Source organism: Chiroxiphia lanceolata, chromosome 9, assembly GCF_009829145.1.
Source record: "Chiroxiphia lanceolata isolate bChiLan1 chromosome 9, bChiLan1.pri, whole genome shotgun sequence".
Lineage (NCBI taxonomy): Eukaryota > Metazoa > Chordata > Aves > Passeriformes > Pipridae > Chiroxiphia > Chiroxiphia lanceolata.
Genome location: NC_045645.1, coordinates 14,720,154 through 14,735,951, shown reverse-complemented (window position 1 = coordinate 14,735,951; position 15,798 = coordinate 14,720,154). Strand labels below are relative to the sequence as shown.

Sequence of the window (15,798 nt, the reverse complement as noted above, 5' to 3'; positions counted from 1 at the left end):
AATGTATTTTTTAAAACATGAGCTTGTTTTCTGTTGTAATTTAATAAGCTTTCAACTGCTGCTTTGTACTGCTGAAAGCTGGGTGGGAATAAGCGCAGTAACTGTGGGCATGTGTAAATATGAATGAAGCAGCAGTGGTTTGAAAGGAGGAGAACATGGAAGGAACTGCTTTCAGTAACTGCTCCACCAGTTACAGAGGGAAGTGGGAATCTGAAAGGAGCTAAAGTCTCAGAGCTGGTTAAACTTCTGCCATTGTTTTTTTTATTGGGGCAGATCTGGAAAAACTTGCTTGTGATCAGGTACCTCCATACCATGTGACCATGTGGCCATCTTGGATCAGTTGTTCTGCCCTTTTTGTTGGAGATTACAGGAGTTAGGGAAACAGATTTCCCATCTTGTGCAGGCTAATTAGAGCTGCAGGAAAGTGCATTTGATCCCTGCTTTTTTTAAAACCTTATTAAGGAGCAGCTTTCTCCTGCTCCCTGGAGTGGCCCTTTTACTTGCTGTTGTGCAGCAGACTCCAGGCATAGGTAAGAAGAGCTGGAAGTGCAGGAACAGAAGATCCTAGGAAGCCTGGCTGCATCTGTGTCAGCTCCTTACATGGGTCTCTTCACAGGAGTTGCACTGCAGAACTGAAGTAAGTTGTTGAGGTTTTTTGGTTTGTTTAAAAGTGGAACAGTTTTATAACTATTGATACTTGTTATGTAAGCTAAAGTTGATCTAATTTCAGGCATCACTGAGTAAGCCAGTTGCTCCAGCAAATTAGTCAGAAGCATTCATTGCCTGTATATCAAGGGATGGAAAACGTAACAACAGTACTTGGGGTATAAATTTTCAGTTCAAAGCCCTTTCTGTAACACCCAACATCTAGCTTTATGGCAGAGTTATACCCTGTTTGGTGGTTTATTTAATTACATTGTACTGGGAATTAATTTTGTTCATTACATTTTATAATATACAGTGTGTATCATAAGATATTACTGGGTGACATTTACTGAGTTACATAAACCTTTTGGTTCAGAGTGTGCAGCTAGTCAGTTCACCTTAGTTGCCTTGGCTGATTTCACTGTTGGATTCAGTGTTGATCACAAGTACCAGCATTCTCAGCATCAGAAACTTGTATTTTTAGATTCATGGAATTGTTTAGGTTGCAAAAGACCTTTAAGATCATCAAGTCCAACCATTAAGCTACCACTGTTTCACTCTGACAGTATACAGCCTTTATGAACTAGGTGTATGATAAAGGTATAATATAAATGATCTTTTAAACTGGATAATTTTCTTGTCTTTGCAAATAAGTTAATGAGAAAAAGTGGTGAGAACTTCTGAGATCAGATTGTTCTATGAAATTATTGAAATCTTATTTTCTCGACTTTTGTAAATCGCTTCAAAAGGGGAAATTGCTTTCTACTCAATAGCAAAAGCTGTCTGATATTGACTTGTAAGCAGACAAATGGCAAACTGCAACTTGGTTAATGTAAACTTTGGGGTACTGGAAAATTTTGTTGATTTTTGGTGGTTTTTTTTTAAATTTAGAATACTAAAAATGGCATTGCACTCCCATGCTACAAATAGTCATTAAAATAAGACAGTATTTGTAGAAACGGTTCAAGAGTATTGTGGGGAAAGGGTATAGGAATTTAATACTCATCCATATAGAAAAGAATCTGTAACATTTCCTAAGCATTTTGAATTTCCTGAGTATGTCATACACTCAGAACCAACCAGAACTGACTGAAACTGAAGTCTCACCTGCAGGAGGGCTCAGTGCTAATGCAAAGCCCTGGAAGGGCAGCAGCACAGGCTGACAGATCTTTCCCATCACGAGTTTATGCTGTGCTGGTCAAATTGAAAGATTTGAAGTATGCTTTCCTGTATACATTGCTGCAAGCCTCATTGTTGACAGTGAACTTCTGGTGACCGTGCAGGTCCTGCTTGGTGGTGGTACTACTGAAGGATAATTTTTTTCATCCAGAGTTTGTATTACAAGAGTGAAAAGAGTACAGTTTTGGTGTCTGCCTTAGAGAAAGACTACTGGATGTGCTTTTGTATACGTTCTATTGCAAGAGTTTACCAACATGCTGCTTTCCTTATAAGGGACAAGTAGTTTTAAGAAATTACATTTTAAAAAATGGATTTTTTCCCCTGGTAGCCCTGCAGATGTGCTATGTGATTGCCTGCAGTGCCTGTGTTAGTATGGGTCCTGTTGGGGGGGAACAGGGAAGGAAGGAGTGTTTGTACCCATAGCTTTCACTGACCAAAATGCAGCCCACTCTAATTATGGGCAACTGTCTGGTCTGGATTCATGGGGGAACCTGCAATTTTTGCTGACAGCTGAGTTACCCACTGTGCTAGGAATACAAGAGTCCACAAAATTTACTGCATATGCTTAGGGAGTTGGGTTGAGGGAGAATGTTTCCCCTGAGTATTTAATGCTGAGGCTGATGCACATGATTCATACTTCTATCAGCCAAAACATGTGTTCCATAAAATATGAATCCTCAGCATAAATCTTGGCTGATTTGAAAAGAAGTGCTGCCTTATGTCCTTTTTGAAATTTGAGTAGCGCTCCTTTCCAAAGAGATTAATTTATTTTTTTTTTGACAGCTGTCCAAAGACTAAAGAATGAACATTTAATGACTAAATCTTGACTGAGAAATGCTCCTGGGATTGGCACAGGCTTACACACAATTAAGTGTGCTCGTGGCTCAAACTGAAGCGTGCAGCCAGTTTTTGGAACTGACCAGTAGTCATGTTGTTACATCGTGTCTGTTCACATCCACGTGAATTCCTATCTCTGCATAAAGCATGCAATACTGTTAACAGTTCAGTGGGTCAGAAAAATGAGGAATTAATGAAGTGGATGGCAATTCCTGCTCTCTGTCTAAATTTGTTGTGTGTGGTTGTGTCAAGAGGAATGTGCTAGTGGGTTGGCAGCAGCGGGAAGCGTAGATTCGTGGAAAAAAATAACAGCAGTCTCTTACAGGGCTAATTTAGCTGAGAGAATAGCAAAACGATTTAGAAAGGTCAAGGGGCATTCATAGCTCCCAAACCATCCTGTTATTCAGTGCTGAACAGGAGCAAGTCCTTTGGCAGGTGGTAGTCCTATGATTGTGGATGCTATTACAGGAATTCCTGATAAATAATTATTAATAGACAGTTGTGTTTCAACAGTATAAGCTGATTTGATTACAACATGCCATTTCCTAATGTAAGCTGATTTTGATTTCAGCCTCTCCTTCCAAAAAAAGCGAGGCTGAAACAAAGGTCTTAAAAGAAGTCAGCATCTCTTGCTGGTGTTTTGCTTATGAAAAAAGGAAGACATCCCAAACTGTGTTGTACAACACCAGCATCTGCCACATTTGTCTCATAAATATTTTAACCAGCTAATCCACATATGGAACATGAGCCTCTAAATCCGGGGAAGAAAAAGTATTTGGTGGGGAGGGAGGAATATGAGTAAGTTACTAAACAAAAACTAGCCATTTAAGTGGAGAAGTCCTGAAAGTGACATATTCATTTTAAAACAAACAGAAAACCCCACCAAACCACCAGGGGAAATACTTTTTCAGGAAAATATGTGGATGGTTGTTCACATATTTTCTGTTCCTGATGGGATGTTCCCATTTTAAGCACAGAGTGAGCTCTTGGGAGCTGTGTGGAGGTCTGCAGAGATTCAAGTTTTGCCTGGCTGCCCCATGCCTGTGCTACAGATGGAGGTGGACTGACAGCTCCAGGGGGAGATGCCGCTTCAGGTAGCACTGCTCCTGCAATGCTGCCTCAGCAGCTGCACTACAGCTAGGTGCAGTATTCTTTTTAAGTGAAAATATTTGTACAGGTAGAAGCCAACTCTTACTTACATTCTGCATGTGAACATGCAGTGAAGAACAAAATGTTAACTTCCGTTCCCTGTATTTTTTCAGAAATGACCTCATAACAAAGCCCAGTCCTGTACAGTTAATTTTACAGCTCGGTTATAACAGGCTGAGATAATAAAAATTGTTGCTTGGTTAAATAACACAGTGTGATGGCAATTAATTACTGTGATGTGAGATTTTACAAGGCTATGAGGAATGCCTGCTAAAAAATATTCTACCTTTCCAACTTTGCCTGTTTGGAGGACAAGCTGCTTTGTTAACTACAGTACCTGCTTTTGAATAGTTGGGGTTTTTTAATCCACAATTTCGACTTAACAAAGTATTTAAATTCAGTTGTGATCTAGCTAAAATGAGTAGATATTTGTGGCACAGAATGCTTTTTTTTTTTTAAGGAAAATTAAAGCTGCTGGGAAGCAGGCTTGTTTCCTTCAATTTTCTTTGTTGGTTGTAGTGGATACTTTGCTCCTGGATAGCATCCTGTTATGTCTTTTCCAGAGATTGATGTTAGAAGTCTTAATATTTTGGGTTTTTTAATTATTCTTCTGATCAGTGAAACCCCTCTCAAAATAAAGTATCAGCCACCCTCCAAAGCCAGCTTACAAGAATGAAAATGCTCAATTCCTTTTTCTTTTTGTTTGTTTGCGTCTGTGGAAAGAATAGGGGTTAATAAGGCACTTGCCTGGTTGTTGCATCCCCTAGGAACAGCCTTTCCTCCAGCATATCTGCAGCTTCGGAAACAGTGCAGTATGTCTCTGCCACAGGGAGGGCTCAGTGTCTGGGTATTTTAGCCAGTATCTCCTGTAGATGTGAATTATATTTGTCACAGCAGAAGCAAGTGGTGTGCTGGGGGTGGAGGGTACCCAGAGGCAGCAGGGAGTTGGTGTTTCCCCTGTCATGAGGGCATCTCTTTGGTTTGTGCTTTGGTAGGTGATAAGGTGCTGTGTGCTTCACTGCATGTGCCACTGGCACTGGGATGTTTGGTCATAATTTTATAGCCGAAAATAAACAGAAAAACTAATTTCTGTGTGTATATGAAAGACGAGGGGTCATCAAACTGAAGATTTTGATGTTTGTGGGAGCTCTTTTGCTTGGATGGGAGATGGACCGATAAGAGCCCTTTCCTTGCCTCTCCCTCACCCTGAAAATGAAGGAGACCTGGAGAGATACTCACTCTGTGCTCAGTGTCCCCACTCCTGCATGCACAGCAGCCCCTGTGCCCCAGCCCCTCGTTACTGTGCTCTTTTGCTGTTGTCCTTCCATCCCTCGTTCCTGAGTGCAAGGCTTGTCACTGATGTGGAGGACTTTCTTATGGGATGGGTGAGGCTGACATACCTTAATGCTCCCAAAAATTGCTGGAAAGTGAATCTGCAGCTTATTAAAGGCACCTGTTCTTGTGTTTCTTGTGAAGGTGTCCTAAAGGATTATCTGCGAGAGCTGCCCTCTCCCCTGATAACCAAGCAGCTCTATGAAGCAGTGTTGGATGCCATGGTGAAAAATCCCTTGAAAATGACAGCAAATGGTTGTGAGAATGACCCAAGTGACTCCGAGCACACAGCAGCCCTTCTGAATTGCCTGCCAGATGTTGAGAAGGTGAGCAGTGTTAGCAGGTTCAGGTGAATTGCATGCTTCAGAAAATAAAGGAACATTTTCACACTGAATATAAAATGTCTCAGTATATGTATGCCTGTGTATCTGACTTAATGGTTCGCTTGGATATGTGATGCTCTGTGTCTTTGAAAATACTTCCATGGTGTGATAAATTGGAGGGTCTGCATTGCTGGATTTATTCTAGTTTTCATTTTATATTGTCTCTGTAAAACTGAATGTAAGGCTGTGATCACTACTTTTGTATTGTTAGATCAGTGATTTTTCCTGTGTGAAATCCTGCTCCACTTCTGTGGAGCTCTCTGTTGTAATTACCTTATGTAATTACAAATGCATTTCTCTTTCCTACGTATGTGCAATAAAACCTTTATATCCCATGCTGTGCAGTGTAATAGTGCTGTGCACTGTTACCTGCCAAATTCACGTCTTTAGAAAACCACAGTTAGCCCATTTTGGGGGGAGGGACTGAGCAAGTGGCCTGCACAGTGTCTGGACGTTCCCTGGAAGCTTGTTCAGATGCTGACATTATATTGAGGGTTTCTTTATTTTCTAATATACCTGGATCATCTGTAATATTTCTGCAGCTTCTACTCTCTCCCTGATGCACCTTTTTTACTGTGTGAAAACTAATCCATATAAAACTGATTTCAGGTAGGAAACAAGCTGAATTTTACCAGAAAGTCTGTCTTAATTCGTCTATTGTGTGATAGTCAAATACAGCTTTCCTAATTGAGCACTTAGGTGGTCTGTTGATGGGTGTTGGTAGTAAAACCAGAGCTATCAGCCTTGATCTTTTCCTTCTAGAGCAGTAACATTAGGATGTCAGCACCACCTTCCTCTAGTGTTTTGTTTCCTGAGCAGTATTTTGTTTCTTTAGGCTACCCTGAAGATGCTGTTGGATCACCTCAAACTGGTAGCTTCTTACCATGAAGTAAATAAGATGACGTGCCAGAATTTAGCTGTATGTTTTGGCCCTGTGTTACTGAGTCAGAGGCAGGAGACAACCAACCATAACAACAGAGTCTTCACAGACTCAGAAGAGCTTGCTAGTGCCTTGGACTTCAAAAAGCACATAGAGGTTCTTCACTATTTACTCCAGTTGTGGCCAGGTACTGTTTCATGAACCTGATCAAGGGAAAAGCTCAAACTATTGCTGTATGTTTTTACTGTGTGACGGTGTACGTTAATTCACAGGGTGACTGAGCAGCATCGGAATTATTAAAACGTGAGGTACTGTGGCATCACCTATTAATCTAAAGAAATTATGATAGTTTCATAATCAACTCTTTCTATTTGGTTACTTTGTTTAATGGGAATTTTGCTTGTTTAATTGCTTTCTTACCAGATTGCAGTTTGCGTATAATATAAGAAACAGTGAAGACTTTATGTGAGTAAAGACAGTAGAAAAAACAAACCCACTGAGGTTAAGGTTTCCACATCTGAATTAGGGAGTTTGGGGATTTACTGTTTTTCTTCTGCTCTCCTGCTGCAACTCGAGGGATTACTTTATTTCTGCCCTTGTAATTTGGCAGAGTTGAGAACATCCTTACAGTAAGACCAGTACAACTTCTTTTTGCAGAGCATTACATAAGGAAAAATGTTTTTAAAACAAAATACAACATAACCCAAACCAAAACACCCTAAGCACCTTCTGGCTCCCACTTCAAAACTTAGGAGGTCATAGAATAGAATAGAATAGAGTATCCTGAGTTGGAAGGGACCCACAAGGATTGTTGAAGACCAGCTTCTCATTCTCTTCAACCATGCAAGTAATGCTTTGTATGCTCTTGCACAATTTGGGGTCAATTCTCAGTAAGAAGGGAGGTGAAATTCTAGTATTGCTAATAAACGTGAAGGTAGCTATTTCTGCTGATATCTGCCTTTCAAATGGGAATTGACTGCACAGTGTTCATGTTTCCCCTGGTATTCAGAGAGGCATAAACCAGTGGAAATAGTCAGGATGACATCTGGAGCCCTGGGTTTCAGCCCATAGTGAATTCCTGTGTATTGCTGCTGAACCTCAGCCTTTTCTTGCACAAGCACTGCCTAGAGTTGGGAGCGGATGAAGGTATTGCAGCTTTTCAGTTAAACAGGGAGAGTTTGAGTGTAATGCTGTGAAACAATTTAGCATTGAATCTGAGGGGTTTAGTCTCTGTCAGTCAGGGCGTGGTGCTGCCCTGTGGGCATGGTGGCTGTGCCCTGGAGTCACCTCCTGTGACAGCTGACCTGTGACTGTAACACACTGACCATGCACTGGGTCAGCAGTGTCAGGAGGCTCCTGGCTGTTGGCTCCACTTGCTGCAGCCTCACAGAAACCTTGTCTGCCTGAAAATAGGAGCAAGTTACTTTGACGTATGGGGCTGCTCCGTGATGGGTTTGAGGCAACTGAGAATGCTGTTGCTCCCTTGTCAGCTGCAGATGGGCAGCTGACCACCAAAACATTGCTGACCACCAAAAATGAAAAGAAGCTTCCAGTCAGGCCAGTGAGTCTGTACAGGAGAGATGGGAAACATGGGTGGAAGAGGAGGAAGACCAAGAGGTATTTGGACAGTAAATATTGTGCAGAAGCTAATCAGGAAACCTTGGGGATGGCTTATGGCATGTCTGCTGTGGGATACAAAAGCAAGTGGATGTAGCTCTGCCCATAGGAGTGTACATTGCTGTAACAGGGTAGGAGTGGGGTAAGTATTTCCTTCACTTTGAAGAAAAAGCCAAATGCTATCCCTTGGCTTGCAAGAAGTGTGCAAGATGTTGTGCTAAAAGGGAGGTAAAACATGAATGCAGAAGACTTGAGCAGGTAAACACCACACAGTGTAAACAGAACACTTGGACTGAACAGAAGGATCACAGTCTGGTCCCTTACATTTAATCTTCTGTAGATTGAGACAGCTTGATAATCAACATGTTGTGCAATACTTCAGTTTCCGTATATTTCCAACTGAAAACAAATAGTCCTTGTTTGGCTAGACCGTGTAACACTGGCAAGTTATTGTTAACCCATGGCCCTTTGTCTTAATGGAGCACAGTCTAAACAGAAGGGCTTTTGTTATAGCAAAAGTGAGGGAAAAAGCAGTGAGAGTTATTGCGTGTTGCTGTGCAAGACATAAAGTAAGACTAAAATCCCCTGGAGAGAACTGTAGTGGACCCAGAAAGAGGATTGGGCACAGTTCAGGACTAAGCCTTTGTGCTTGTGTGTGAGGAGTCTGAAAAGGAGGGGGGGCAGATTGTGGACTGCATGGGTTTACATGCACCTCCTTTTCAGCAGTGAAGGGGAATAGAAAATCTCTGCTGCTCATTACAAGAGGCAGTGGTCTGTATAAAACCAAAAGAAGTTCTGAAGCTCAGATATGTACAGGCACAGGTCAGTAAAAATAGTTGTGCTGTTTACTGTAGGAAGCGGATAACAGCGGAGGAGCCTTTTAGTAACTTATGCTGTCTAATGGTGAGCTCAGGTAACACTGCCATCCAACTTGTGTTAGTGTACATCTGCCATGGTGTTGTGGCTGCTTAGAAAAATTAATGCAAATGAGCTTCTTTAATAGTGCAGAACATCAGGGCAAAAGAGAAGTGCAAGAGTTCAGCTCTTGGTATATTGTCAGCTTCTGTAGGTGTTTCTCAGTGGTGGTATTTTTGTTGTGTTTTAACCTCTTTTGCTCTGCCTGCTTTCTGTTATCCTTTAGCCTGGACAAAGTGTGTGAGCTGAACTGTTTGCTTTTCTTTGACCCAGAGCCGGATGGTGATTAACTTACACAATGAATTTAATTGGAGTTCTGGGAGTTTCTACTTTTAGATAGGCTTCTCTGCTGCAATTTGAATCTGGCATGAACCTTCAAAACTGAGCTTTTACAGTAGTTTTTCTAATGATTTTATATCAAACAGTGGCAAAAAATGTAATAGTGGAATATGTTGACTGTAAACTTGCATGTATTCGTGCATCCTGTTAGTGTGTGATGTCAAGGGAGGACAGTGGGCATCTGTCGTGGACTTTTTTTGTTGCAGCATGGATTCAGTCCTGACTGATTTAACTTCTCTCTTCTAGTTCATCACTCCCCTGCCAAAGAACCAGCACATCTAAATGCATTTCCTGAGCACCCATCCTCCCTGAATTACCTGAGACCCAAGAGGCAGAGACCTCAGATGCTGAATCTGAGCAGTACCGAGGTGTCTGGGGTACTCAGACCAAGGCCAGCAGGTCTAGACAGCCCATCGAGCAACCGCTATGCTGGGGACTGGAGTAGTTGTGGGGAGAACTACTTCTTAAACCCAAAGGACTGCCTGAGTGAAGCAGACTACGATGACGTCCCCTCGGAAGACACGGAGAGCGGGGATGACAGCAGCAAAGCCGAGGAGTTGGATGCCTCAGAAGGACGCCCGCAGCCCGTCCCTGGAGAGCACACCTTTCACAGCTACCTGACAGTGCAAGCGTTAGACTCTGCAGTGGATCACAGGGCAAACCTCAAAGACCTGCAGGAAAGTATTGATACTCTGATAGGAAACCTGGAAAGGGAACTCAATAAAAACAAACTAAATATGAGTTACTAAGTCCTGTCCTGCACGATGCCTCCTCCTCGTGCCTCCATGCCCCTCGTTGGGATTCCCCAGCGGTGTGAGGAGTGATGGTGCCCCTAAACACCTTGTGGTAAGGCCACGGCACATTTTAAGCCATTCCGTAATGATTCTGCTTTTTTGTTAGAAGGAATTGTCCTGATTTCTGTGTTGGAGGCAAGCTTAGAGACCGTGAGGTGATTGCACATAGTGGCATTTCTCCCTAAAAACACTATGCACTTAGGTGGTCTGGGCAATACCTGGTAGAAGATAAAGCAACATCTCTGCTGTCAGTGGCAGCAGAACTCCCCATCCCTGAAATCCTGGCTCTGGTACAGATATTCCTCTTGGAAGAGGATGAATGCTGCTTGACCTGAGTTTTGCAGCATGGACTTCAGATAGACTTGTTTTACTATATATGCAATGGCTGCTATGAAAAATGCTTTCTATAATATTTATATATAAAGTTTTAATTGTACAAATATTAACGTATTACTGTATTAACACTTTTCAATAATTATTTAAACAAGCAAAAAAATAAATATTTTTCTAACCTGGTTTGTATATATCTATGTATAAATGTGCATGTGTCTGTAGCCACCTTTGGAAAGGAGAGGTCTCAGAATTACGAAATGTCCCTGTTTCTAGGAAGACGTGTTCAGTGATGCCAGGATGAGAGTTACACAGCGTTTGATTTACGCACAGAAACATGGCCAGAGAGAAGGCGGGGTGAATGATTAATGTAAATGACCTTGTGTATTGCAGGGACATCAGTTTGCAGGTGTTGACTATTAACTCTCACACGCACACCCTACCCTTTCTCTGGTTTTTTTTTTTTTTTTGTTCATTGTTTGTTTCTTCCTCAATGGTTTTTTTCACATATAAAAGAGTCTGGAAGGTACTTACTTCTCAAGAAATATTTTTGGTTTGTCCTTGTAACCTGTTACTTTATTATTGATATTTCAGTATGTTTCTTTTTTTCTCCAGAGTTTCATGCATTTTTGTTGTGGTAGCCTTGTCTGGCTGCTGGTAGTTAGATGTCTTAGAGCCCCCTGTAAAGGGCTGTGTCTCTGGAGATGCAAGACTCAAGTTCTGCACAAAGGCGGTTACTTTTTTTTGTCTGAGTCTTTTTTTTTTGGCTGTTGTTGGGTTTTTGGTTTGTTGTTGGGGTTTTTTTTTAATTAGTCTCCCAAAAATGGAAACGGGAGTTGTCACATGAGGTGGAATGAGTCGAGGGATGTCACTCCTGGGCAGTTCGAGTGGACTGCAGTTCACTGGGACCTTATTAGATTCAGCTGTCACCGTCTGCTCAGCTTGTCTTTATCTTTAGTCATTTATGGTGAGCAATTAAACATTTCATGTTAAGGAGATGCATTCTTGATGTATTAAAATAGTTATCAAATAATTACCAAATTGCATACAGATGTTTTGATAGTCCCTGTAACCAGAAGGAGATTCGGAGCCATTCCTTGTCCTCTACAGGTCACATACACACCCCCGAGGAAGGGGGGATTTGGGCCAGTGGGGGTGAGAAGGTTTTGGTGTTTTGAGAGGTCAAACACCAAGCTGCTGTCAGCTGGCAGGGTAGAAATTAATTCTACATCTTTTCGGTACAATTTTTGGCATCCTGCCATGGCTTTCCATTCACCCTGTGGGTAAGTGCTTTTCTGCTAACCCATACTTCTTTATACTGCTTAATTGAAGAGTTATTTATTTACAGTAGCAAGGAATTAAGAATTGTTAGGGCAAACTTCACCCCTCTTTTCTAAGGAATTATTTTAGCATGGTTCCAATGGTTTATTCAATCTCATTAATTTATTTTATAAGTGTTAAAAGATGCAAAACAATTATTGCAATATAATGATAATGTATGAAAATGTAAATGTAACCTGAGGCATTTATCAATAAATCAATGTATTTTTTTAAACTTTTATACCTACAGAATGTGCATACTTTTTAAACTATAAATTTAAATTCTAAATAAAAATTGAATTAAGAACAAAACTTGTCTATGCCTAGTTAGTGATTATTTAAACGTCTCTAGGCTGATGCCATCCCTCTGCACTGGCTACGCATGTGAATTAGTTCTATAAAGACATTTAGCTTTTCAGGAGGTGTTTTGTTCTATTGTAATTTCTAGATTGACCCAACATTTGAGTTAGATAATTAAAAAAAAACAAAACAAACAGCAATCCACTACTCAATTAGCACTACTTGAAAGATGTTTGCATTTAAAGTTTTCTGATAAGTGATATATGAAGCTTTCATTGTCTGTAATAATCCAAATGTGTAAGTAGTCACTTCTTGAATAAGTGTAAGATTTTTCTCCAGGAGGAGTCTGTAACTCAGAGCAGCAGTGCAATGCTCTGTCAACTTGAATATTTTAACATTGCAGCAGCGGAAATGAATGACTTGATAAATTGTAATAATGTTAATCTAATCAGGCACTTGAAATACAGTAACATATTGGTATTATTTAAATGAAACATCTGCTGTTAATTCAGTGACAGCAACTTGTAGAACACATTTTATGTCTTAGAAATCCTCTTTCAATGAGACATTTCCTCAGTGGTATTTTTGTTATATGTTATCCCTTATATGTATTCTTATCAATACTGTTATATTTTGTATTATTTATGTAATCCAGTCAAGGTACATTCTTTTTATGATTGTTACCAATTCTTAAGGAACAGGATTACAATGGGAATTACCCTAATCTAGAAACATGGAGATTAAAACAACCTGTTTTAATCAGAGCAGTAATGAATTTTTTTTATACAAAAGATCAGCCTTGGGCTGTGTGTGGTTTGCAGGGCAGAGCTCCCCTCGAGCCCCGTGGGCACAGCCAGGAGCCTCCCCTGCTGTACTGACCTCAGTGTTATCTGCTTGGTGTAACTGTGTTTGACATCAGGAGCAGCTCCTGTTCACCAGCGGGTAGAAGGGTTATAAACAGAGGGCAGAGCCTGTGATGGAATTCAGAGAGCAAATGTCGTTGAAGTTCATGGACTTCCTTCAGGTGTGACCTCCGCTTCCCAGGTAAAGGAAATGGATGTGGGTGCTCTTGCAGAAACAGTTCCAAGAGTTGCACCCAAATCACATATAAATGGTTGTACCAAAGCATAGGTCAGTGCATAACCAAGAATTGTGGGGAAAAGCAGAATTGCAAAGGTAGGTCTGTGCAATTCCTTGCTGCTAAGTGTTAAGGATGTGATACACTTAGGTGGATTCAGGAATGGACTAGGCCCATTCATAGAGTTTTAATCCTTTCCTGTTTGCTTAAATAGGATTTTCCAAACACTGCTGGGGCTGTGTCACTGACCCAGCTGACACTGAATCACTTCTCCCAGTTTTTCAGCTTCCCAGAGTGGCTTATTACAGGAGCGTGCAAGAGATGGGTAGGGATGGTGTGGGGTGTGGTGTAGTGGGGGTGGCAGCATGACCTCGGGCTGGCTTAAGCCACTGGCTTAAGCCTACATCCTCAGAAACCTCAGGATTTTACATCTTCCCAAATGTGTAACGTACTTGTGTGTTTGTTAATGCACCAGACAAGAAACGTACCTGCAGCTGTTCAGATATGTTCTAAAAATAGAGGGAGACATCCCCAACAGATATTCAGGATTTTTACGGAATAAATCTGTAAATCTGATAAGCTAGAGACACACCTGGTATTTCTACTGTCAGATCTTAACCCCTTTACCTTTTTCCTCAGCCCAAGGTGTATAGGGTTTTCTTAACAGTAAAAGTGTATTTTGATATAAGAAGCCATGTCTCACATTCTGGAGCTAGCAACAGCTGAAAGATGGTTATTTGGGGTGGAGGGAGGACTGATATTACACTTTCATGTAACTATGATATATTTGTTTTAAAATGTCATCCTATATAATAAATTTTCTGTTTTTTCTTTTTTAATTTACCATTTGACTTTTTTAGAACCATGCAGGAAAGCCTTAACACCAAAGTTTTCTGAGCAAAATTGGGACAGTAGGACATGAGATGATGCAAAGCTGACCCTACAGGTATTTGAATGTCTAGAATTGTGTTAGAGAGGATAAAGGTCATGATGGGATGTGTAATCTCAGATCTCTAGTGTTGTGTGGGAACAGAGATGAGGTTTCAGGAAAATGACTGTCAGGACGATTGCTCCCTTTCCATTGAGAGATTCCTGCAGTTACCGGAACCACTTTGCTATAGGGAGGGAGAGGAGCTGCTAAGCAGAGCCCTGACCCCCTGCCTCCTTGGCCTCACTGTTAGGAAAACCCAGCTGAAATCCCTCTGTCTTCTGAAATGTTTTCTTAATCAAAACTCTCGAGAGTGCCTCTGTGGAGGGGAACAAGGCTCCCACTGAGGCTGCTGCCTCTTCTGGGGGGTAGTGGCAGAGCTGCAGTGGAGGGGAAATGTCTTAATTTTCCAGATAAGCCATGACCATAACGTTGCCTTAAATGTATATGTAGTTTGCAGCCCTGTTAATCAAAAAAATCTGTGGAAGATGATCTGAGGTGGTGTACTAATCAAGTCCAGATCTGATAACAGAGAGCTGAGCTTTTTAATTAGTCAGTTGTGTGATATTTGCATATCTGTATAGAGCAGGCTGTTGGTTAAATATTGATTTAGCAGAGCAGCAATGTTCTATTCTTGTTTGCACTCTGACTGCAAACACTGTGCTGCAGGTGGTAGGGACATGCTTGTTGAGTTTTCCCTGGTTTTAATTTAGAGGTAGTTCAATATGAAGGGCAAGGAATATCGCTATAATATTTAAACTTCAAATTAACAAACAAAAGAGACCATTTTTCAAAGAGGGTCCTATCAAGTGCTACCAAATCTCTCTTAAATCTGACCAAAGTTCAATCAAAGTGGTAAAAGTGCATTACAGGGAGATCCTGGCTGTAGAAAATTGAAGGGGCATATTTTTACCACTACCAGAAACCAATTTGCAGTGTTTATTTTGGGACACAGGAGCCTCACACTGATCCTGTTGTGTATTTGGCTGTGCTTTACTCTGACGAAGCAGAGCACTGGGGCTGGCTATTCCTTGTCATCTGAAGATCCTCTCTGCAAATCCCCTGTGTGTCAGTTGTCTTTTGTGCTTTAGTGTCTGCTGTGACCACATGGACATTTGTTTGACAGGAGTCTGTGACCCTCAAACAGTTTGGTGAGTCATGGAAAGAGTGAACTCACCCATATAGAGTTTAATCTGTCCTCCTCTGATAGATTTAATTTCTGCTTGACAGACTCTGCTCAGTTACATAGTGTCTGACCTGGCAATTGAAACCGAGTAGCCACCAGCAGAACTGCTTACCAGGGACTTGTCTCTCTGGATGGAGGATGAGCGTTAATATTCATGAGCTGTTACTCATTTACACCAGTAAATATTAAAACTTCTTGTATAGCACCATTTGATCTCTCTGAGGAATAATTATCTTTTGACAGAAATGCACAGCCACAGTGTGCTTGGTAAAAGCTGTTTGTTCTAAATAATACTGATTTCTTTGAGGGAAGAATATATTTTAATGGATTTGGTTTCCTGTTTGTAAGCATTTGCCAGGATTAAGTAACAATTCTTTTGTAATTCTGATGACAGCAAGTAAAATTGGTTCAGAGTCACAGAAGTGACTAGGTTGGGAAAGACCTCTGAGAGACAGAACTTTGAAACTATTATTTAAACAGAATATTCATTATAACTGTACTAATGAAAAATAGTGAGGGAAGTGTGCCCAAAACAATGGTACTTTAACCACACTGAGTAAACAAACAGATGAAGTTAAGAAACAAC

General features: G+C 41.0%; 1 protein-coding gene across 1 annotated transcript in view; it reads left to right on the top strand.

Annotated features, from left to right (window-relative positions):
• The window catches only part of SYDE2 (synapse defective Rho GTPase homolog 2), a 28,932-nt gene extending 16,900 nt beyond the window's left edge, over positions 1-12,032 (top strand). The window contains exons 5-7 of the mRNA XM_032696323.1: positions 5,287-5,468; positions 6,361-6,592; positions 9,523-12,032. Coding sequence (XP_032552214.1) covers positions 5,287-5,468; positions 6,361-6,592; positions 9,523-10,025 — 917 coding nt within the window. The 3' untranslated portion in view covers positions 10,026-12,032. The remainder of the gene's footprint in view (positions 1-5,286; positions 5,469-6,360; positions 6,593-9,522) is intronic.
• The last annotated feature ends 3,766 nt before the right edge of the window (positions 12,033-15,798 follow it).